We start from the raw sequence: 22685 nt of genomic DNA, 5'->3' as shown, positions 1-22685 counted from the left end.
TCTCCTGAGGTTATCCAGAGCACATGTGGGAATACAGCAGGAGATTCTCCAGAGGATTCACACCGAGAGAGTGGGCGCAAGACTGAAGAAACCAAAAGAATACAAATATGTCAGGATGAAAAAGAGGAGCCATACACATAGAAGACACAAATGAAAATATAAACTTATAGAGAGACATCGTGGTTCGAGAGTTTTTGGTAAAAAAAAAGGTCCAACACCACCGGTGTCTGTGTCCACAGCAGAATTTACTCTATGTCCTGCGTGCTGCTCCACCCTCACCTGAACCCTCTGGATGTTTCTGTTGTCTGAGTTCATGTCTGAAAACGACTACAGATGGATTCTGTCTCACATTTATACAGACAAGCCAAGACAAGTCAAATGTATACAATAAATAGATCTGTGAGATTGAAATGGAAGTCAAAATTTAATATCACATTTTGGCAGCATGGAGGAACGAGGAAACGTGTTATTTTACATTTTTCTGCTTGGCCTTGTGGCAAATGGAAAGCAGTTTGTAAGTTGCTTCACATTTTCACAGAAAAAGGACATTTTAAAGCAGCATCATTAACAAGCAGTCTGGCAGCGACTGACACTAGTACCACGCAGCAGCAGCAGCTGTCCTAACATTCACCACTTCTCTTCCCTCTGGCTCGTCTTTGTACACAGGTTATTATCTGGGTTAAAGCAGCTAGATGTTATCTCATGATGGCCTTTTGTTTTTTGTGCTTTGTTTGGATATAAAAAGCAAAGTCCACATACCCCCCCCCCCCCCTCCTACTTGTCATTCCTGCAGTAATTTACATATTTTAGAACGGTAGCATCCATCTCATCTCATCCTTCTGCTTCTCTCCTCCCGCTCTCTTCACCTCCACGCTGCTCCAGAAATGTCAGTGAGAATGTCGAACCTGGATAATGAACGAGATGAGAGGGACGAAGACAGCCACGAGGACAGAGGCATCAGTAAGTTCTGCCTGATATCTGATGAGGTCTGAAAGCTGTGGTTGAAGTGTTTATTTAAGCTCCTCGATAGGTCGTCACTTTCCCCTCAGTAAACACACGTGAGTACCACTTACCCGCGGCCTCTGTGTTGATCTGTGTGTGTTCTCCCTTCACTTTCAGTCAGCAACACGAGATTCATAGCTGCGGTGATCGAGAGACACACGCACACTCCCGAGCGGAGGCGACGGTACTGGGGACGATCCGGGACAGAGAGCGACCACGGTAAGACATTTTCTTCCTGTGCTACACACACATACATCAAGTAACAGAGACCAGGACGGTTTTAATAAAATGCACAAATGTGATAACGCTCAAAACTCCTGGTTAAATGGCTGTAGTTTGTGACGTGGCGTTTCCAGAGTTATTCTCTACTTGGTTACTTCACCATATCATTCATGGAGAAGTGTAAGTAATTCTGGGCGACTCTGATATTCCTTCATATCTTTTGAACTTGACAAAGGTCTTGAATTAAATTTATTACGGCCTTAAAAAGTCTTAAATTGACCTTGTTTAAACCTGCTGGACTAAATACACTAAGCATGTATGCTCGTGAACCTAAAGTCACTATGGTCGATGGGGCTAATTTCACAGGAGACATATTCTGCGCATATTCAGGTTGATAATTTTCATTTGTTTTATTACTAGAAAATGTTTACACGTTCCAATGTTCAGAAAACATGTCACTTTCCTCAAACTGTCCATTGCTGCAGCTCCTCTTTTCAGCCTCTGTCTGAAACACTCGGTTTTAGCTCCTGTCCCTTTAAGGCCCCCCCGTCCTGAAAAAGCCCAGTCTGCTCTGATTGGCCAGATTGCCCGACCCTGTTGTGATTGGTCAACTGTTTACAGCTCGTAGATGTGTAAATGCAGATGTGACATCGCAATCCCCCACATTTGCATAACTCCAGGACTAATGACGAGGTATTTCAGGAGCCTCAGTGGTTTCTGTGGGGGAGGGGAGTTTTTTTTACTTTGCAGAACTGTAACATACACAAAAACCTACATAACACAGTAGAGGAAAGATAAAGTGAAAAGGCATCGTATGTCTCTAATCTAGCTTTACACCATCTTGAGGTCAAACGTATTCATGATGATCTCTCGACAGATAGTTTGGACTCAATTAATCTGGTTTTTGGATTCGCTGCTCTGTAACTGTGGAGTAGTGTTGAAACCATAAAACCCTAAGTGCTCGACAGTATCGCTTCACACAGCAACCAAACTCCAGGATTAGAATGTGGACTCTACGGAGTTTGCCCGAGGAGTGAAGTGGGAGTGAAGTGATGTCTGGATTTTAGAGTGTGACGAGCTCAGATTATCTGGGGGATCTTGGAGTCGAGCTGCTGCTCTTTAGTGTGGAAAGGAGTCGGTGTAAGTTTCAGTTTATAATGAGGAAGCTTTATGAACATGACGTGTAGGAGAGATCTCTAGACCCACAACATGGTGGAGTGTGTGTAACCCCGTCCCACCTGGCCTGGGGAAACCCCTGGATCCCCAACAAAGAGCTGAGATAGAGGATGTGTGGGTTTCCTTTATTCACCTTAAGCCACAGTGATGCAAGCTCAGAGAAGTGGCAGAAAATGAGGATGTTTTTATAACTTGTGAGTCTGGTGAACGCACACTCATATCCTTAGTTTTCGCAGATCCCTGGTTATGCGATTTTACTTTATCCAGGTTTCTGAATATTGTTTGTCGGCACAGAGCATAGTGTCTGAGATGGTGAGTAATCAAGACCCAGATGTACATGGATGATCAGAAACCTGGATGTTATTCCATGTAAATGCCATATGCCAAATATGATCTAAACCAGAATATAGGTCAAAACAAGGCTATTTAAAATCCTGTAAACATGCTCATAATAGAGCATTAAAACCTGAATAAAATGAAATTCATCTCAATCCCATTTTAAGGCTTAGGTTTCAGTTTTATAAAATGAACACTATTCCTTCCCGAATGTTACGGCCCAGTGTTAAACCCACAGTTCCCACTCAGCTCACTGGCAGTGGTTCAGCTCTTGGCTCGCTCTTTCCATGACATCACAGCTCACTACTTTTTCTTTTCTCTTCTCTCCGGCTCTCTGCGAGACAGAGGCTCATGTTCGCTGTAACCATTTGTAGAACTTGTGTAAGTCTGACACTCGATGAGTGCGGATGGACGGTTTCGCCCGCATGGAGCTCTCACCACCTACATATGGCATCGCTCCACTTCCTGGCACGAGTGTCTCTGTTACTTGTTGCATAACCGAGGACGAGCGAGAGGGTGAATGTGAAGAGAGGAGAGTGGGCTAAAGTGGCTTCAACCAGAGAGGACAGAGAAATGTGAGATAGAGCTGTAGAGGAACGGAGAAAACTAGTTTTAACCTACTAGAAAGAATCATTCTTACTTATTGTTCTTCATTAGGATTATTACGTCTCCTAAATGACATTTTTTACAATTAAGTGCAACTTGAGATAATCCTGAACATCAAATATTGTTTCTCTACACAAGGTCTGTCTTTGAGTGAATGTTTTGTGGAAAGAAAATCAGCTGAATTAAAGTAAAGTATCTTTCTCATGTCATACTGTAGTTCAAGAGAAGGCAAAGACAATAACTGGACAGGAAAGACTAGTATAATATAATATATTAGTGGGGAGAGGACATGGAGGACAAGTGCAGAGATGTAAACATGTAAAAATGATGAAAGAGGGGACATTGGAGTGAGTCTGAAGGGCAAGAGGACGGAGACAGAGAGGAAGAGGAGTTTGCAATAATGGAAAGAGGGGGTGTTATTCATAAGTCCACGCAGCTACGTTGCTGCTCAGTCAAAGTTGCCCTTCTACTACCATCCACACAGGTTATATATATAACACCAATCTGAAAGGTCTAATCATAATGAGACATTTTTAGTTTTGTCTCCAGTAGTTTTCTCTGTCCACATCTCTCGACTTCAGGAGGGATTTGGTTTCCTGGTGCAGCTTTAATTTGTCCACAGGACACCGTTAGCTGTGAAGCTACCTGAAGCTACGGCTCTGGCTTTGGGGAAGAGACGGATAAACTGTGCTGAAGTCTGGAACTTCTTTGAAGTCTTCATCCCTCTCGTTTCCTTTTAATCCCCCACTCTCCCTCGATCCCTCCCTCAGTATCCCCTCAATCTCTTTCTCTCCCTCTTCCCCCCCCCCCCTTTTTTTGTCCATCCTTTCCATTGTCTTTTTTTTAACAAGGCTAACCTTTTGAAAAATCAGGGACGAACACCTCAGTGAGACGTAAAGGACATTTCCCTATTTTACATATGTTACCTTCTATTATATACAACATCACTCCACCACTTTGATCAATTAAGCTGGATCAAGATGAAGTTTGGCCTGGTATGAATTTAGGATACTACATTCAGTCGAGTGCAATATCATAAAATATAAATCTCCTTATGTTCAATCTGTTAATAACACTTTGACCCAGTAACTCCCCGTGACAGCAGTACTGCTCTGCCATTGCTCCAGTTTACCAATGTAGGCTATCCTAACAGCCATGTTGGCTCCCGACGCCGCCTCCTCAGGCTGCACGTATGTGGAGGAAAGCGATCATAAATATGTATCATTCTTTTTTTCCCCACATTTTGGTGTGAAAGCTGAGAACATATGGGGAAGATAATCCCCAGCAGGGATGTATAGTTGTCACCGCACCATAAAAGAGCCTGTACTGCTTTCAGAAGCGTGTATTCACAAGCGTTGTTCCTGTGTTGAATGTCTATGACCCGGGGCGTCATTTGCAGAGTAGATTCTTTTATGGTGTCCTTTCATTTCCTCGTTGTGAAGGCTGTGCCCCACGCTGGTGCACGTGGAGCTCTTTAGATCTTTGATTCTCTGTGCAGTGACTGAATGAGGCTCTTTGGTTCTGTATCTTTTACTATGAAAAAAATTATGTTGCGATGTAAAACAAAGAAGTTTTAGCTTTATTGCAGGTTTAATTCATTTATTTCAAGTCTCTCTGCCTTAGAGATAACCAACAAAAGCTTTTAACACTTTCCTACAGCCCCATCTGCCCGTGTGTGTTCACGAGGGACTCTGGTTTACAACAGGGCTACGACCTGAAGGTTTTATTGAGGATGATGAGTTGTATTCACTCCAGTAACGCCGACCTCTGCATGTTTTCTGTGTCCAGGTTACAGCACCATGAGTCCGCAGGAGGACAGCGAGAATCCGCCCGGAAACAACGACCCGCTCTCGGCCGGCGTGGACGTGGGTAACCATGATGACGACATGGACCTGGACACGCCGCCCCAAACGGCAGCGCTGCTCAGCCACAAGTTCCACCCCTACCGGCACACGCACACGCACCACCACCCGCTGCACACGCACCACCTGCAGGCCGCGGTCACCGTGCACAGTGTGGACGCAGAGTGCTGATCCTCAGCGTGGCGTTGCCCCTCCTGCCAGGGACCTTATATTTCTTATTAATGACTATTTAAAAAAAAGAAAACATTTGTGCTCGATTAGACAGTTGGGTACGGTCAGGATGGACGGAGGGAGAGAGATGCCACAGCTGGACTCGAACCCATCGTGCCACTGAGCTGCGGACACTTCCTCCTCAGCTCCTTATGGGTATTAGCCTCATGGTGTCATTGTGCCAACATCTCATCCCTTTTTCCACTGATCCCAGTCTAACATCTGGGAAGTGCACACGGTTTCACAGACACCGACCAGACCTGGGCCAGTACAAATAACTAAATGGGGAGTTTTTCTTTGTTTTCTAAAGAAAGTTGGCATTCAGGACTCTGTACGTGTGCAGCTTTGGGAGCCAGCGCTGCCTGAGCTCATTCATTGACCTTCAACGAGGAGAGGACACAAGTTGAACCTGAAACCCTCAAGAAAGGACAAACTTCTTCGTTTTCCTCCAGAAGGCCGCAGCAAACACTATTGGATCAGTGGATAATCAAATTAAACCTGGAGCCTGATGTTGCCCCAGGGCTCCATCCCATAATTACGGATTATACCACAGCTTTACTCTCTGTGGTTCTGAAGATATAGACACTTCCAAGTATTTGCCTTTTTTTTCAAAAGGAGAAGCTGCTGGTTCTTTTATAAAGCGGTTTGAAAAGCTATTTGAACTTTTTCATGAATGTCTGTGAACAAGTAGCCGAAACATTCAGTGGTTCACGCAAATACAGAAGAAAAAATCACTTAAAAAGAGGAAAATGTTATTTTTCTACTATTTATTAAAAGAGGTAGATTTTCAGGACAGATGAGCTAGAAGCTGCCGCTAACACACAAACACGTCACTAATCAGGAAGAGTGACATGTTCTTCTTATAACCAGTGCATCATTTAGAGCTCATTATTTTTTAATATTTCTCATACAACAGACCATGTGACAACTGGATTATTTTTTACATTTTGTTTTATTTTTCATATCATAGAGTGATTTTTGGTTCATAAGCAGCAGCTTTTTCTACATTTTCCTTCCTCTTTCTTTTCCTCCTTCGTTACCCAGAAGTATCCTCTCCACTGAATTATCCTGTTTACTATAAAGTCCAGGGAAAAGCTTCCTCTTTAAGCGAGACACATTTCTGGACGAGCGAGGACCCGAAGATCTGAGTCAGAATCAAATTGAGGTTTGGGAGCATTTCGGACGGCACATGGGCCGTGAGACGTGGAACATTTCTCTCTCCGTGGTCACGGTTTTGAATCAGTGAGGTGTTTGTGTTCTCGTGAGGTAAAAATCCTCATTCTGGACACATCCTCAGGAGGCAGAACTTTCTGTGCTCGCTGAACTTCTCAAGCCTCCTGGAGGTGTGAGGGGGAGAGTTAACAACGGCAAAACATTCCTGGCTTTAGTCACTGCCGGGGATTTAGTGTGTGAGGATAATTGGGGACGATCGCAGGGGTCCTGAGAGAGTCACAGAGATCGAGTGCTGTCCCCTCTGATCGCCTGGGTAGAAAAAACCAGCACAGAATGCTGTCTCTTTTTTGTTCCACCTTATTTGTGTGCTGGATTTTTGTGTAAATCAAGTTTAATTTCTAATGATGCGTGAGATGGAGTCTCCTTCCTGTCAGAGAGAAGAACGAGGGAGAGATGCTGCTGCTGCTGTTCAGAGGTTACACCCATCTGTCGACTCCTCTGTGGTTAACCACTCAAAATGTCTTTTCTACACCTCTCTGGTTTTACTGGTGTGTATGTGTGTGTCTGTGTGTCTGTGTGTGTGCGTGTGTGGAATGAATGGCTACCCGTCTGGGACATTTTCTTGGATTATTGTATTTTTCTCAAGATAATAATAGAGAATTATAGGTGAAATTATTATAATTGAGAAAATCCACCCTCTTTTATTCCGATGAAGAGTCACTCGACCCGACCTGTGCTTCATGGCCGGCGTGGCATCTGTTTACTTGTGGGCGCCAAAATGTCTGTTGTTTCTTCAGAGATTCATTATGAAGTGTAAATACAGAATCACAAATAGCTATTAATGTCCTGCACACTCCATTTTTTTTATGTTGGTAAGACATAATGTAAGCTTCAAATGATGCTCAGATATTCGGGTTGATATTTTTTTGATTTGTCTGTTCACGGTGTCTCACTATATTTCTGATGCCTTGGATGTTTTTATTTTATTTTTAGATACATATTTTCTTTAGGTCCATATTGGATGGAAGTCAGTACTTGGAAAAAAATTTATACACACTTTTATGTTTGAGAGACGTCTAGTTTAAAAAAAAAAAAAGTTTTATCGTGTGTCTTGAAAATGTTAAAGAAAGCTAATTTAGAGTCATGAAATAACGGTACATCTTTTCGCTGAGTAAAGGCTCAGCGTGGGTTCCCAAAACTGGCAGCTAAAAAAAAAAAAAACTGCTTTATAATTTGACACCACTAACAGAGCAGAGATTTAAAACACACTTTATGGTATTGCCTTCAAAATCTATAACGTACTCCTACTATATGTAGTGGGTCAAATATTCCACTAGTAATCGCATAAAAGGTTTCGTCAAAGTTGCAGTCAAATATTTTCTGCGGTATTTGGTTCGGTTTGACGTCGGCATCTCGTAGCGTCTCACGTCGAACCATAGATCAGATGCAGTCTTGCGAGTGTCCTCTGATGTGTGTGAATGTCGGGGCGATTTCTTTTCCTCCAAAATGGTTTGATATCACAGGCATTTTTTTCTTTCTCTGGAGAGCTTTTAAACAGTATTTACCAGCCATTGTAAATGAGTGTGTGTGTGTTTCTATACAAGAACACTCTGAATTGCATTAATTAATGTACTGAAGGAACATATGTACATCAACCCCCCCCCCCCCTCCCTCATGTATCATATAAAGTTATCAAATTGAGATTTATTGCAATGTGAATGTGATAAAGTCCATTTTACACTTAAATTGTGTTTTTGTTATTGCTGCCTCTTGCTACGCACATTTTCTTTTACCGAAACAAATTTTTATACTTCGAGTACAGTGGAAGTTCCTGAGATCTCGTGTTGACCTTGTGAACCCAGCAGCTCAGGAACTTCTCCAGGGAATTCCTTCAAATTTGGTCCAAATATTCACTTGAATTCCCAAAATGAACTGATTTGATTTTGGCGGTTCAAGGCCAAGGTCACCTCATGTTCTCGTGAACGTGATGTAACTGGCACACCCACCTCTGGCCCAAACATTCACTTTGACCCGACGGATGACCTGATTACAATTCGGAGGTCAAAGGTCAAGGTCACTGGGACCTCACAAAACCCTTTTTTCGCCCCATGAATGTGTGACGTGTGTTACGGAGGAAATGCTCAAACACAGAAGAGCAATCCAAGTCCACACAAAGCTGCTGACCGGATAACAAAGAAAGTTTGTGCCAGTTAATCTCACTTCATGGAAAACAAATATTTACTAATTGTGTCTTTCTATTGTCGTTGTCATGACACAGGTCACACACAACCCGGCCTGCGCACAGTAAACCAGGGAGATCATCTCCCAGGGATGTTTGTGTGTGTGACCCTGTATTCACGCTCCCTCACATCTGAGTTTTATTGTCCGATGCCTCTGCAGCCTGTTGTACTCCCTCTGGTTCACATGGGGGACATTTCTGACACTTACTCTGCAAATTGCTGCACTCTGTTTGGTCGGGGGGGATTTTTAATGAGGTGCCGAGGTAAGAATACAAAATGTGCGTATTGTGTTTTATGTTTAAAGGATTATCTGGGCTTGTAAACCTTGAGAAATCGCAAACCCCTCAAGTCCGTTTTAACTCTTGACCCTTACTTCAAGAAAAGGGCATTTTCAGAATAAAATGGTGTTTCAGCTTCAATCTGCACATGGCTCCATAGGGATATTGTATTTTTTATTTTTTTTTCAAGCTGTTGGTCAAAGGTCATGCAGTTTGTGGGTGAAGGAAGAATAGTGGTAGAGTATATTCTGCCTTGAAGACCTCTCACTTATTTATGAGGCTGTTCTGTCCATGCAGTGTTTCCTGCCGGGGGATCTGGGAACAGCCACAGGATGGAGAAGCAACATGGATCTGATTCAATACAGCAAGAGGCCACTTTGGTTTAGTGGGAAAAGATCAGGGTGCTGTTCGAGTGTTTGTTCCCTTTGTTGCATGTTGGCCCACCATGATTTTCTAACCATATAATGAGGTTTTTAACAAATAATTGTGTTAAATGTGCATTAATATATAGTAAACATATAATACAAGCTACATCAATAAATGTAAAAGTACATTATAATGTGCTTTAAATAATAGGTTGTATGATTAATATCACAGTGACAAATTACCTACCGACCTTGTTAAGGAGTTGTTAAAGGATAAATCTGGCGGTATTCATTTTTACAGCATCTTTGGTCTGAGTATTGTTCAGATCTGCAACTACTGATGATTTTCATTATGGACTAATGTGTTGAATATTATTGCAATTTCTTGTGTCAATTAAGTGCAAGGGGAAATATAATTTGCCAATAGTATGTTTTTGGCTATATAGCTTAAAAAACAGTCCATAACCTAAATATATGCAGTTAACAATCATAACATGATTTTTTTATTCAGAAAAACATCAAATTCTCAATATTAAGAAGCTGGAACCAGTTCATTGTCTGTACTTTTGGTTAAAAAAGCAAAAAACAAATCATTGCTCAAGAACTATTTTGATAATTATTTTGTCGATTGACTCAATCGATCATTTAATTGACTTATCTCTGCTGCTCTAGAAGTTTTGTCTGCAGGAATCTTTCTAAATTGTTGCAATGCTGTGTTCACAGTTTTGCAAAAAATTCCAGAAAAATAAAAAATTCAAAAGCCGAATTCTGTCTGCAGCCTTTGTTGGAAGTGGGTTTTGCTCGTTGATCTTCTTTGTGAAAGCACGTTTCCTGAGGGCAGAGGAAGACGTCTGCTTTAATAATTAAAAACACCAGTTTATATATTCATGACTCTGTTTTAAAGACGTCATCAAAGGGGGAAAGATCGAGGTTGAGAGGGGAGCCAGAGTAGAGAGATGGATGGATTCTCATCACTGGTCACATTCTGACCAACAGTAACATGGATAAACATATTGTTCAATGCATCATAGGTGAAATATGAATAACTTCATGTCAGTGAGGAAGTTATTTTAACACTGACACATCTTGGACTGTGTAAGACCGTGTATAAAACTGAGCATCTGTGAATTTGCACTGCTTTCAGACATCTTTGATACTTTCCCTTCATCAATCTCACATTTGGATTTAAGATGCTCAATCACAAACACAGGTGCTTTCTGAAAAAGGTGCCGTCCGCCTGCTTTAAGGTCACAGAGTGCAGCCCAGTAATTTCTCCTTGAGCAGCAGCGGAAAAAGCGAGGGGCACGCTGGGCTCTCAGTTTACTGAAGATCAGCGGGAAAGTATTTCAGCACTGTGGAGAGAAGAAGGAGCCCCCCCCCCTCATGTCTGTCTGTCCCACCTGTCCTCCAAACCTCATCAGTTTGTCAGCGTTCATTCATACCTCCCCTGCACGACCCTGTCTGTGTCTGTTTCCATGCACGGCCACCGTATCTCCTTTTGCTCTCAAGCTGTCTGCTCTCTCTCTCTCTCTCTCTCTCTCTCTGAAATTGAACAGAGTGCCCGGTGGAGCCCCTGGGTCATTGCAGTCGGCCTCTGCTCTGCCAACTAGTACGGCAGACATGCACCAGCAGCACATTTCCGTGCAGTCCAGGGAGTCCCAGTTTCCCAAACACATCTTAGTCATCTTAGGTCGTGCAAGCAAGCAATTTCACAGAGCCTTGAAACCACTTTGACGGACAACGCTTTCTATCTGTGATTGTGTAAATTTAGCTAAAAACAATGTGTGGGGGAAATTTGTGGCAACAACTGACAACAGGACTTGAATTTTACAGGAAAATACGCCAGGGAGGGATTTGACATTATTAGTAGTTCAGCATGAAATGAAGAAAGTCTCAACTGGGGCCTTGGGAGGGATCAAGACATGAAAACATGCACACGTATGTTTTGCTTGGGTTGAAATCAGAAGCGTACATGTAGATGCAACCTTCTCATTACTGCTGGAGTCCCTGATGCACCAGTGGAGATGTAATGCTTGTGACCACTGTAATTAGGACATGAATTGGGCAGGGAAATATACTTGTGCACTTTGTCCTCCATGGTTTCAGGTCAGCTGTTTTTTAGTAGGTTACACATCCCTCCATGTCTCTAAGAGAAAAAGAAGTGACGGCAAGCACCAGGCTCATAAATGGAGGGCTTATATATACAGTGCATTCGTACATCTCCTGCTGCAGGGTGACATGTGCATATGCGCTCATCACTCCAATGCACAATGAACCTCGTTACCACTTAGGGTCCACCCCATCCCCCTTTCCCTCCCTCTTTCCTCCCGTCCTCCCACCCACTGAGATCATCCCAGGTGCCTGCTTTGCCTGTTCAGCCACTCTGCCCACCTACGCCCTCACACTTTCAGTCCCAAGCGAGCAGCGGCGAACACATCCCTGCTTTCTTCTTCTCCTTTTCTACTCCCACCCACTCCAAAAGGGCTGTGAATCACTGGCTGACACGCTGAAGCACCAGCAGGGCTCCGGTGTTTTAAATGGAGAGGGACTATGCAGCATCTCTTTTTCTCCCTTGCTCTGTGGAGCATAGCCCATTATTGTTGGGTTTGATTTGCACGCAGGTACAAAAAAAACAAAGTGTGTAAGCGTGCAGGGTAGATACTGACATGAGTTAATAAATGAGTGTGTGTGTGTGTGTTGCCTTGAGTGTATTACAGTGCTGGCATGCGTGTGTGCCAGGGGGACTGTGAGAACAAATTAATTGTTCTCTCATGGAAACGTTGTTTAGCACTTAGTGGAGGGATTCACGCGTCTTCAGAATCAGCCCCGCACCAGTGACAGGCGAGTCCTGGCTGTCTTTTTCAGAGCAGCACTGCTCAATGATTCATGCTCCTCAATCTGTCCCCCGGCTCTGGCTATTGTACGAGCTGCAGATAGATCAAAACCTGACTTCTGACTTGTGATGAATGTCTCTGTTGCAGCTGAGTTGATGGACATGGCTGCACATAAGATCGGTGATGGCCATGGCTGCCTCTCGCCTTTTTTTGGTTTCCTGGAGGACACAAGTCTGTGGACAAGACTTTAAACCAACCTGTTGTTCATCAGGAGTCGAACATTAAAACCTATAAATACCACGAATCACGATAAACCCTCAACATGTTCATTAGGGCTGCAGCTAACTTTTATCCCGGATTAACCGAGTAATAGGTTTTGTTCTATAAAAGGAAATTGTTCCCATTTGAATTTCCCAGAGCATGAAATGACATTTTCTGATGTGGTGTTTTGTCCAACTACCAGTATAAAAAAGAACACAGATGAATCAGTGTGCAGGGCGGTCGGGGCTCTGGAGTTACGATACGATGTCTTGAATGACTGAAATAATTGGCCAATTATTGTTTTCTGACTTTTCTCTGGTCCACTTTTACGAGTAGTTTCATCCATTATCGTTGCCTCCTGAAATCTTTTACCTTGTGGAACTGGTTACATGCTTGTGGAGGAGCATTGGCATTGACAACACATGTTTCACCTCATGAACTTGACAGAAAAACCAAACTACTGTTCATCCTCTATTCCCTCCGTTTGGAATGACACAAACCGATCTTCTCTTTGGCCTTTGGCCCCCTTGAATTGGACTGAGCTTGAGCTCGATGTATTTATTCACAGGGACGATCCGCGTACACTCAGTTGCGTGTCGGCTACGCTGCTTCAGCCACTTCACTTGGCAACGTGAGATCCTTTTCACCCACTGACAACTGTGATTGTCTGGACTCCAATCTGCCAAGAAAGGCTTCACGCAGATGGCGAGAGAGAGAGAGAGAGAGAGAGAGAGAGAGAGAGAGAGAGAACATGGAGCTTGGATGATGCTGGTTGATTTCACTGTCTCTTACAGGCCTTGGCATGATCTAAATATTTTCTATAAGTGGGTTGGTGCCTTCATGAGTGTGATATGCATCGCCTGAGTGTGAGGTGCCCATTTGTGTGTGTGTGTGTGTGTGTGTGTGTGTGTGTGTGTGTGTGTGTGTGTGTGTGTGTGTGTGTGTGTGTGTCTGCGGAAGCTACATAGTCTTTGTAAGGACTCGGCAGGGAGCTCTGTTCCCCCTCGTGTTTGCCAGGAGCAGCTTTCCACCCACGGTGGGCAGGCAGGCAGGCGGTCGGGCAGGCAGGCGGGCTCGGCTGGCTGCTTGGTTGGCATTCACTGGATGACTTGGGTAGAAAGAGGAGGGACGGCACACAGTCACATTATGGAACAGGAAAGGTCTGGTGTGAATGATGAATGCCTTCTCATAGCCTACATTTACTCAAAGCAATTCACATAAGGTCGAGGCTTTGCCGAATTATATAGAAACATAACAGTTTGCCCAGCAAACATTGGCGACTGTGGCGAGGAATAAACCAGAATGCTCAATAGAAGAAACCTTGGACAGACACAAGCGTCTGCCTCGACCGGTTGGGGTGAGCGGAGACAAGTGGGGGCGAGGTGAGGTGGGTGGGTGATGGTAAATGTTCTGTGTTATTATAGCACTTTTCTAGTCGCGACCACTCAAGATGTTTCGCCACCCAACCATTCACACACATTCATTCAGTGCATCCATGTGCAGCACCAGGAACAGTTGTATATTAAGAGTGATGTTAATGTGACGTAAGGCGGTTATTAATGTTTACTGCACCAGTTAATAAGAATTGTTAAACAGTGTCAGATATAGACAGATAGATAGATAGATAGATAGATAGATACTTTATTGATCCCAAAGGAAAATACCTGCAGAATTAGAGAGAGAGAGATATTTTCGTTCTTATTTTTGCCGTAAATGTGACATTTTGTTTAAATTTGTTTGAAAAAAGTAAATAACAAAGTGATAATGATACAATAAATAATAAACAATAGAGAGGCCAACAAACAGAGGGTTTAAAACATTAGTTTGATACCTTAATGGCTTTTAGTGTATTAATGGCTCCTGATTGGCTCCTATACATCCAGCAGACAGTTGGGGTCGCCAGGAGTCTGAGTGTGATCTCCAACCTGCGCTTATAGAGAAGGAGTTTCATGTAACTCTCAAAATCTAAAAATATAAACTGTACCAAACAAAACCGCTAAGAGATTACTGCAAAAAGCTGTTATTTCATTATAGGCTAAATGAAAAAGCATGTGATAAGTTAGTAAAAAGGAAAACAGGCTACTCAAAGAATATTAATGGATACATTTAGGGAAGAAATTGGTTTAATTTACTCTTTATTGTTTCTCTCTCTCTCTCGTTCTTTCTTTCTCTCCTATTTCCTGGCACACCTCCCACCTGCTCTCTCTCTCTCTCTCTCTCTCTCTCTCTCTCTCTCTCTCTCTCTCTCTCTCTCTCTCTCTCACTCTCTCTCCACCTCTCACACACTTTTCCCTCAGCTACCCAAGATGGCGGCAGCCTCATCCATCCAGCCGCCGAGCGTTCACACTTCTCTAGCCCGGGAGAGCGCACTTTCCCCGGAGATGGACAGCCCCGACAGCCGGCAGCCGGAGGTCGATGAGGCGGTGGCGGTGGTGGCAGCGGCGGCAGGAGCGGCGGGAGCGGCGGGAGCGGCGGGAGCAGCGGGAGCGGCGGGAGCAGCGGGAGCGGCGGGAGCAGCGCAGCCCTCCGAGCCCGGGATCAGCCTGCGCGACCTGCCGGACCTGGATCCGGAGGAAATCGAGAAGCGTCTGGCCAAAACTCGCATGGAGCTGAGCAACAGGAGGAAAATCCTGATGAAGAACCTCCCGCCGGACACCACCAACCAGGTACCCGCTCCCCGTCCAAACACCGCGCAGAGAAAGTCGCGTGGTTTAGTTTGGTTTGCAAGTTTTGCGCACAACGAGGGCTTGTTGCGCGTCGGAGGCGTTTTTGTCAGATGACTTTGCACTGACTCGTACTTTTCAGGAGGATCTGTTCGATGCTGCTAATGTTTATGGGTTGAAGTAAAGTAAAAAATAATCTATATTTCATCTTATTTTCAAAACCTCACCTCATCGTGGGGAATTTGATTGATTTTGGCCACTTTTGGATCATTTTTACGCACCAGCCCTCTGCTGTTGGTGCATGTGAAAACTGATCAATTACATCCTGGAGTTAAAGACCATACATGACACTTCACATATTGAACGGTTGAAGAGTTTGATACACGTGAAAAAGGTGAATGATTGATTTAACAGACCATAAACACCATCAAAAGCAGTGTATTTATAAATCCTATTATGCAAAGCACTTGAACAATGTAGATGCTTGTTTTTCTATGAGTCATTTGCAAATGCCTCCTGCCTGTCAATCATCACATGGAGTGTTCTGATAGGCAGATGAGTTTATCCGCCATTTTAAGACGAAAGTTAAGTTATCAAGTATTCAAATGAACACCAGCTTGGCATTTACAGTAGGTTTCGTCCACCTTTTCTTTTTCCCTGCCCAAAATAACATTTCCAGCGAAATTCTTGCACCAAACAGTGCATCGGCATATTTTTCTCGCCACTGTCAAGTATCATCTTCATCGTTTCTCGTGACAACTTCTGCCTCCAACTCAGATTGTTGTGTTCTCAAGACATGAGGAGTTCTCTGACTTTACACGTCAACGGATCAGACACTTTATCTCTGCTGTCTCCTGTGCACACGCAGGAACTCTGTGTGCACAGGAGACTGCACCGAGTCACTCCACTGTTTTAAACTTGATGACCTTTTCTCGATCTGTCCCAGCAACACTTGTGTCAGTGGGCAAGCCTTCGCCAGGCAGCGGATCAAAGGCGCCGGTGGTGAACTCGTCTTCAGGCCTGTGACACTGAACATTCTTAGACAGAGACTCACTGCTGAGGAGAAGCAGCGCTCTGCTCGGCCTGGTGTTTAGTTTATGGTGTGTGAGGAGGAGAGAGAGAAGTGTGTGTGTGTTTGTGTGTGTGAAATGAGAAACAGAGGGGGGAATGGAGAAGTCACCCGGAGCAGGTGAAGACACACAAGTGGAATTTCTCTCTCAGTATTTTCCACATTATTCATGTGTCAGAGCGAGCGAGCGAGCGCGGCATGTTTAGTGAGCCTGAGCAGAGCTGCACGGAGTCTGCCCTGCTCAATATGCCACATAAATCTGTCCATTTAAAGGAGAAGTGCCTGCTCTTTGACATCTCCACTGGCGCTGACACCACTGAACTGACATTATCTCAGGCTGTGGACGTTTCAGATTTCTCAGCACCTTGGCAGACGGAGACGAGCAGTTAACAAGCTTTTAAAACCACATTCTGGAACCATCACTAACAGAAAAACACATTATCAGACACTTTCTTCTGAGTTCTGTATTCATCCCTTTAATGCTGTTATTGTTGTTCACCTTATGTCTGTGTAGTGAATTAGTGATTATGGAATTTAGAGATAAGAGATTTTCTGCTTTCTGTTCTGTCCTTTTTTCCAATAGCTGTTTGGAGGAAAAACCAAACTTACATTTCATTGACTCAATGATTCATGGACTAATTAAAGGAAGATTATAATCAGTCATCACATCTCAGTATCTAATCATCGGTAATTCACTGTCTCGGTTGTGCTTGTAGCTTAAAACCTGCAGTTGCTCTTGCTTGGTCCGGCACAAGAGTCCAGTGATATTCATCGTGAAATTTGATAGATTTATTCCATATGATTCTGGATTTTATGGGGGAACAAAGTTGTTGTTTCTTGCATCTTGATCTCTTGAGCTCAGCCAGAGTGACCATCGGTTTCTCGGTCAACCCTTCTGGTTGTTCCTGACTTCTCTTCCATGTAAGACTTGTGGACGTGGCTGTGCTCTTGGGGACCTTCAACATCGTTTGTGTGGCCAAATCACAACATACATTATCTCAAGGCGCTTGAGAGCGATTGAGACAGGAGGCCTCCCCTGATCTCAACACAATCCTGTCTACCTCATGGTTTTTGATGGGGTGTGTATCGCCACACTTGCGAGACAGGTCCAACAGAATGAATTTACCACAGGTGGACTTCGGACAGGGACTAGAAACATCTCAAAGATGATTGATGTAGAGGGAAGATCAGAATACTTGCTCAACTGACTCCATTTAACCTGCGTGGGCTCCACAACGTCCAGCCGACTCCATCTTCCCATCCCCTCCGTCCTGCTTTCCTGCTGCCCCATTAGTGAACACTATATCACAGATTGTGTGTGTGCGTGTGTGTGTGTGTGAGATAGTCCATGGTGCACTTAGTCAGATATATGGCTCTGCTGACAGTCCTCATCTCGGGCAGAAGTAGGGGGAGGGAAGTGTGCAGTGAAAAATAGAAGAGAGGCTGGCTGAGAGGAGAGGAAATGAAGGACTGATAAAAAGAAGAATGTAAAGGAAAGAATAGAAAGAGGGGGTGAAAGGTGGTTGAGGGACAAGCAGGAGAGGAGGAGTGGAAAGAGTGATGGGGGATGTGAGACAGCATTTGATGTTTTGTACCTTTTCATCAAATCAGACAGATTTACAAAAATGCAGTTTTATTCAATGTCCTTTATTGACTCCAAATCGTTTTGAATTACTGACACATAATTAGATTCAGGGTTGCAACATTTTCAAGTGTAAATATTGTGAATAAATAAAACTCAAAGATTCAGTTGAGTCAGTGCAGTTTATGTTAAAAACCTGCAGCTGACACCGGGAAATAAGCAGGAGAGAAACCAAAATGTTCATCAGAAGAATAACAGATGTGTCATATGTAAAATTTACACCTTATGTTTTATGTTTCACTTGCTCCAAAGTACTGAAGGCACTGATTCAGAACTATGGAGTTTTAGAAACTTGGGGAAAAAAAGCGATTAGTTTGAGACAGAGCTCACGGTTTCCAGGTATCAGATTCCGACCCTCGATGGGATCCCTCAGCGATTTCCCCGCGAGCAAACAACGAAGTTGGAAGTATTTCTTCTAGAAGTTGAGCACAAGTTTTCAGAAGGAATTTTGCCCCAGACTCCGATTGGAATTTCAAAAAGAACAAAAATCATGTTTCACTAAATCCAAGCACGTACGAGAAAACATATTTCCAGATGCACAAGAGTTAAAATAAATGTGTGTGTGTGGATGCATGAGGAGGAGATTATCCTCCAAGGACTAATTCAGTTTCTTAGAAACAACCCAAAAAATTACTCATGCAGGCTGTGATTCTATGTGCTTGTGCGTTTCTTCGTGCACACCAGGCTGCGTGTGAGTCTGCAGTTGTGTTTTCATACTGTATGTGCAGGTGAACACAAACGCAGTGTGTGCCGGAGCTGTTCCACCCACCTCCTCCTTCTGCTTTACATGCTGTGATGTGTGCATGCGGCAGTACCAGATGTTCATCAAATCTGTCCCCTCCTGACAGTGGGCAGCCTTCATCACCTTCATCACTTGTGTACCCGCGTGCACACACACACAGAGACACACAGACACACACAGACACACACACTGTTGTGATTTAGCTGTTTCCTGTGGCATCAGTCAGATGTTCAGGTCACAGGTATCTCGCAGGGATTCAAGAGGCACCTGTTCGGCTGAGTGTTGGAACAACCAGGTCAAATCAACAAATTCCGTCAATCCACGTTTTCTGTTTGTGATCACAGGGGCTGAAGCCAATCCCAGTGGACATTGGGTGAGAGGCGGGGTACACAAGGCCGTCATGCAAACAACCATTCACTCTCACATTCACAATTTAAAGTCTCCAGTCATCTCAGCTCCAACCTGCGTGTCTTTGCACTGTGGGAGGAAGCCGGAGCACCCAGAGAAATCCCACGTAGACACGACAGAAATACTTTAGGTTTTATTCCAAACCTGTGTTTATGCAATACCTCATTAACATGATGGAATGCTCTCAACCGAGTGCCATTGTAGTTTTAGGTTGTATTCTCTCTGTTATTTAATGAAGGCAAGGAGTAACCACCACTGTAGACTGCTACACTTTGTCCCTGTGTAAGCACTTCATTGATTTTAATATTATCTTATGGGGAGACCCCCCCCCCCCCCCCCCCCACACACACACACACACACACACACACACACACACACACACACACACACACACACACACACACATTGGGTACTGCAAGCCACCTCATACAAAAGTAAGAAATACTCTTAAATTAAGTTTTAACGTAATGTCTGCAGGACACTGCTGATGTGTGAGGAGGAGTGGCTGTTGACTCCGTGGGGGGGTGTGGGTGGGTGGGTGGGGTGTGGGTGGGTGGGTGGGGGGGTGTAACCTCCAATCTGAGCCCAGTCGCTTCAGGGCCTGAGTCAAGCTGAGCCGGGTGGGTGTGGAGGGGAGAGCGAGGTGGGTTTATACCGGCTGACAGCAGAATCGCTCCTGTCTCAAGGCGAGCCACCTGCTTCCCTCAGCCCACTGCTCGCTTCTCTGCTGAGATCAAACCATCCATCTTCTCTATTTAAGGCATGTTAACGGATTGAGAATAAGAAATAGAAATATACAAAAGCGTTCGACCAAGTATCAGCAGCGATTGCTAAATGCTGAAGTAGTGCTGCCTTCTAAGATGCAGTCCAATGTCTCTTACTGTGTGGATTCGACAGGGAAGACCACCCAAATTCCCAAATGGTGGTCAAAGCCATGAAGTTCCTTTGTCAGAACAAAAGTACCAGATGTGAAAGGTGCCTCAGACCACAGACCCGAACAACAGACAAATTTTAACTGACCAACAGAGGTGCGGAAGGTGTAAAAACGGACCAATTGCAAGGAGACAGCATCAAACAACAGAAGAAGAATAAGAACCTGCTCGCAGGATTGCTCGCCGTCTTTGCCTCTGATGATATAATGACATTTTACTAGTAATAATACCTTAATGATATCACAGTGGCAACGAAATTAACAAAGTTTTCTCCATTCAAACGTAAATACTAATACTCACTTTATCAAATAACAGGTTGGCAAACAGCCGTCTACTGACCAATGTCAAGCAAAGGTAGAGCAGCCCATGTGGGGGATGACGACAGGACGTACGTATGTCGTACAAAAGTCTTTAGTGTAGTAGTTTAGTCCGTGAATTGCAATGTGAAACAAAAACTTACCAGAGCAAATGTAACAAAGACATCAACCTTGGTCGGACCATTGTCCAGACTTTAAGGTCTAAGAAGATGCATCTTTATGCTGCTTTTGTTTGTTTACACAAAACCAAACCAGCCGCCCCAGTTTGTTAGATTGAGTCCGAGACGACGTGTAACACAACAGCGTGGACGTCAATCCGGCTCTGTGACTATTTCCACTGCGGTCGTGAAGATGAAATAACAATTCTCCCTCTGTTTCATATTAGTACCTTTTATTTTCAAAAAAGAACGGCGAGTCGGAGTAAAGGTGCAACATTCCCGTCTTGAACAGGCAGAAGGAAAACAGAGAGAGAAATAAAAAAGATGTCTGCACGCATGTGTGTTCTGCTTACAATATGTGATGTGAATGTTTTCTAAGAAGCTCTCCTGGCAGGCATTTGATGGGCCACTGATCCGCGCTGTGTACGGTGTGAGCCACCTGTCTCTCTCTCTCTCTCTCTCTCTCTCTCTCTCTCTCTCTCTCTCTCTCTCTCTCTCTCTAACCCTCCCTCCCTCACTCGTTCACGCTCTACCTTTCTCTGTCTGTGTCACTAGCTGCAGCTGTTAAAAGATATTTGTTTGAAAGCAGAGTAAACAGCCCCCCAAAAAATTATTTATACTGATTGAAGCCATTCACGTTTTTAATATTGTATAATATTTGAGCTGTTTTCCATCAAAGTGTTCGAGTCCAGAATTGAAAGCAGAGATTGCTGTAATTTCTCTACACGTGAGAAGAAAGAATTTTGTTTCATCATCATCATCATCATCATCGAATCCAGGGTTTGTCCTATAGAGTATATATACATGTGTATATATATGGAACTAAAATCCCTCGTATGTACGCAGTGCCAGGAGTGCCGCTCTCTAAATGTGGGTGATAGTGTTGCCGTTACCGTAATGCTAATCATTGGAAACCACACGGTTGGTGTAGAGTGTGGGTGGAGCGCTGTGCTCGCTGGCAGACGTGGGCTTCTACCTCTGTTCTCTCTCTGCAGCATACATCACTCCATCAGTAGGTCAAGGACACAGTTAGTGCCAGTAAAGAGGCCATGCAGAGTGTTTGTCCCCCAGTTCTACCCAGCTCCTTCCATCACTCACACACACACACACACACACACACACACACACACACACACACACACACACACACACACACACACACACACACACACACACACACACAAAGGTGTTGAAATGATAGACCACTGTTTTTCACTTTCCCCCAGTGGCTGTGTTTGTGTTGGTAAGCCACCTCATTTATGACTGCGGAACAAAAGGCATGTGTGTCTGTGTGTGTGTGTGTGTGTGTGCGCACGTACTTGTTAGAGTGAACACATATTTCTCTCTTTTTCTGTCTGTTGGAGAGAAAGAGGATTCTTGCTTGTCTTTCTCATGGTAAAATCGATGCTATTACACTGTGCTTTTATTAAACTATGATTCGAGTGCAAATTGGGGTCAAAACCATGTCCAGACCAGAGGAAAATTGAAGGTTGTCATCTGTTTGCTCTATATTTGCAAGAAACTGAAAGCAGGCAGTAAAAAACCAGCAGGAGAACACATGCTGACAAATGGGGATGAGACTTGTCATGGAATTGAAATGACGTTAATAATCTTCACACTTGTGGCGCAGTGGGGAATTCCCTGATTGCGGCTCCTGGGATATGTGAAGTATTTAGATTCCAACAAAGGATTCTTGTTTGTTGTTTAAAGACACCAAAGCAACGTGGATGCCTAATGAAGGTCATCATCTCTGTGTGTGTGTGTGCTGTGCTGTCATCTAATGCACAAAGCAGATGTAACACAGTCGTACAATGGCTGCTTTTCATGAGCACTACGACTGCGGTTTGTCTTTGACACAGTAATTTGTTGTAGCTTTGCAGTGATGGTGTGTGTTTGGATTCCAAGATGAACAACAACTTAAAAACAAAACACACATCTCCCTCCCCGTGTAAACTAATGTGTGCACAGATGTCGTTCCCGAGACGTTTGTTGGCCTTTTCTTTTTTCTTTCCCGTTTGAAACCCTCCCTCTAGAGGCCTCTGCACATCAACAGCGACGCAACTAAACGGCCCAAATAGCGAATACTTTGGAAGTAATTTCGACGCGTCTGGCTATTCACATTAAGAGTGAGGCGATTTAGCAAAAATGGATAAAGAAACTCACACCTTGGGAAAAGACAGATGGAATAA

General features: G+C 44.0%; 2 protein-coding genes and 1 long non-coding RNA gene across 9 annotated transcripts in view; 2 read left to right on the top strand and 1 right to left on the bottom strand.

Annotated features, from left to right (window-relative positions):
- Positions 1-13483, top strand: part of cachd1 (cache domain containing 1) — an 82048-nt gene extending 68565 nt beyond the window's left edge. The window contains exons 25-28 of one of the 3 annotated variants that reach the window (XR_004613716.1): positions 883-960; positions 1120-1221; positions 5131-7161; positions 13437-13483. Coding sequence is in view for 1 of the 3 variants with exons in the window: in XM_034583975.1 (XP_034439866.1) it covers positions 883-960; positions 1120-1221; positions 5131-5375 (425 nt within the window). In the remaining 2 variants the exon portion in view is untranslated. Of the gene's footprint in view, positions 1-882; positions 961-1119; positions 1222-5130; positions 7672-13436 lie in introns of those variants that run through there. The other 2 variants (XR_004613715.1, XM_034583975.1) reach the window with 2 other exon arrangements.
- LOC117760734 lies at positions 8122-9408 on the bottom strand. The gene is made up of 2 exons (XR_004613717.1): positions 8760-9408; positions 8122-8630 (listed from the first exon to the last, which is right to left on the bottom strand). It is a non-coding gene; the product is annotated as an uncharacterized LOC117760734 (long non-coding RNA).
- Positions 13484-14733: 1250 nt separating the features above from the next.
- Positions 14734-22685, top strand: part of raver2 (ribonucleoprotein, PTB-binding 2) — a 69662-nt gene continuing 61710 nt past the window's right edge. For 2 of the 5 annotated variants that reach the window (XM_034583980.1, XM_034583978.1), the window contains exon 1: positions 14734-15231. In XM_034583980.1, the coding sequence (XP_034439871.1) occupies positions 14872-15231 (360 nt within the window). In that variant the 5' untranslated portion in view covers positions 14734-14871. The remainder of the gene's footprint in view (positions 15232-22685) is intronic. The other 3 variants (XM_034583982.1, XM_034583981.1, XM_034583983.1) reach the window with 3 other exon arrangements.

Source organism: Hippoglossus hippoglossus, chromosome 4 (assembly GCF_009819705.1).
Source record: "Hippoglossus hippoglossus isolate fHipHip1 chromosome 4, fHipHip1.pri, whole genome shotgun sequence".
NCBI classification, from domain to species: domain Eukaryota; kingdom Metazoa; phylum Chordata; class Actinopteri; order Pleuronectiformes; family Pleuronectidae; genus Hippoglossus; species Hippoglossus hippoglossus.
Note: the sequence above shows the minus strand (reverse complement) of the source record. Positions and strands in the feature narration are given on the sequence as shown.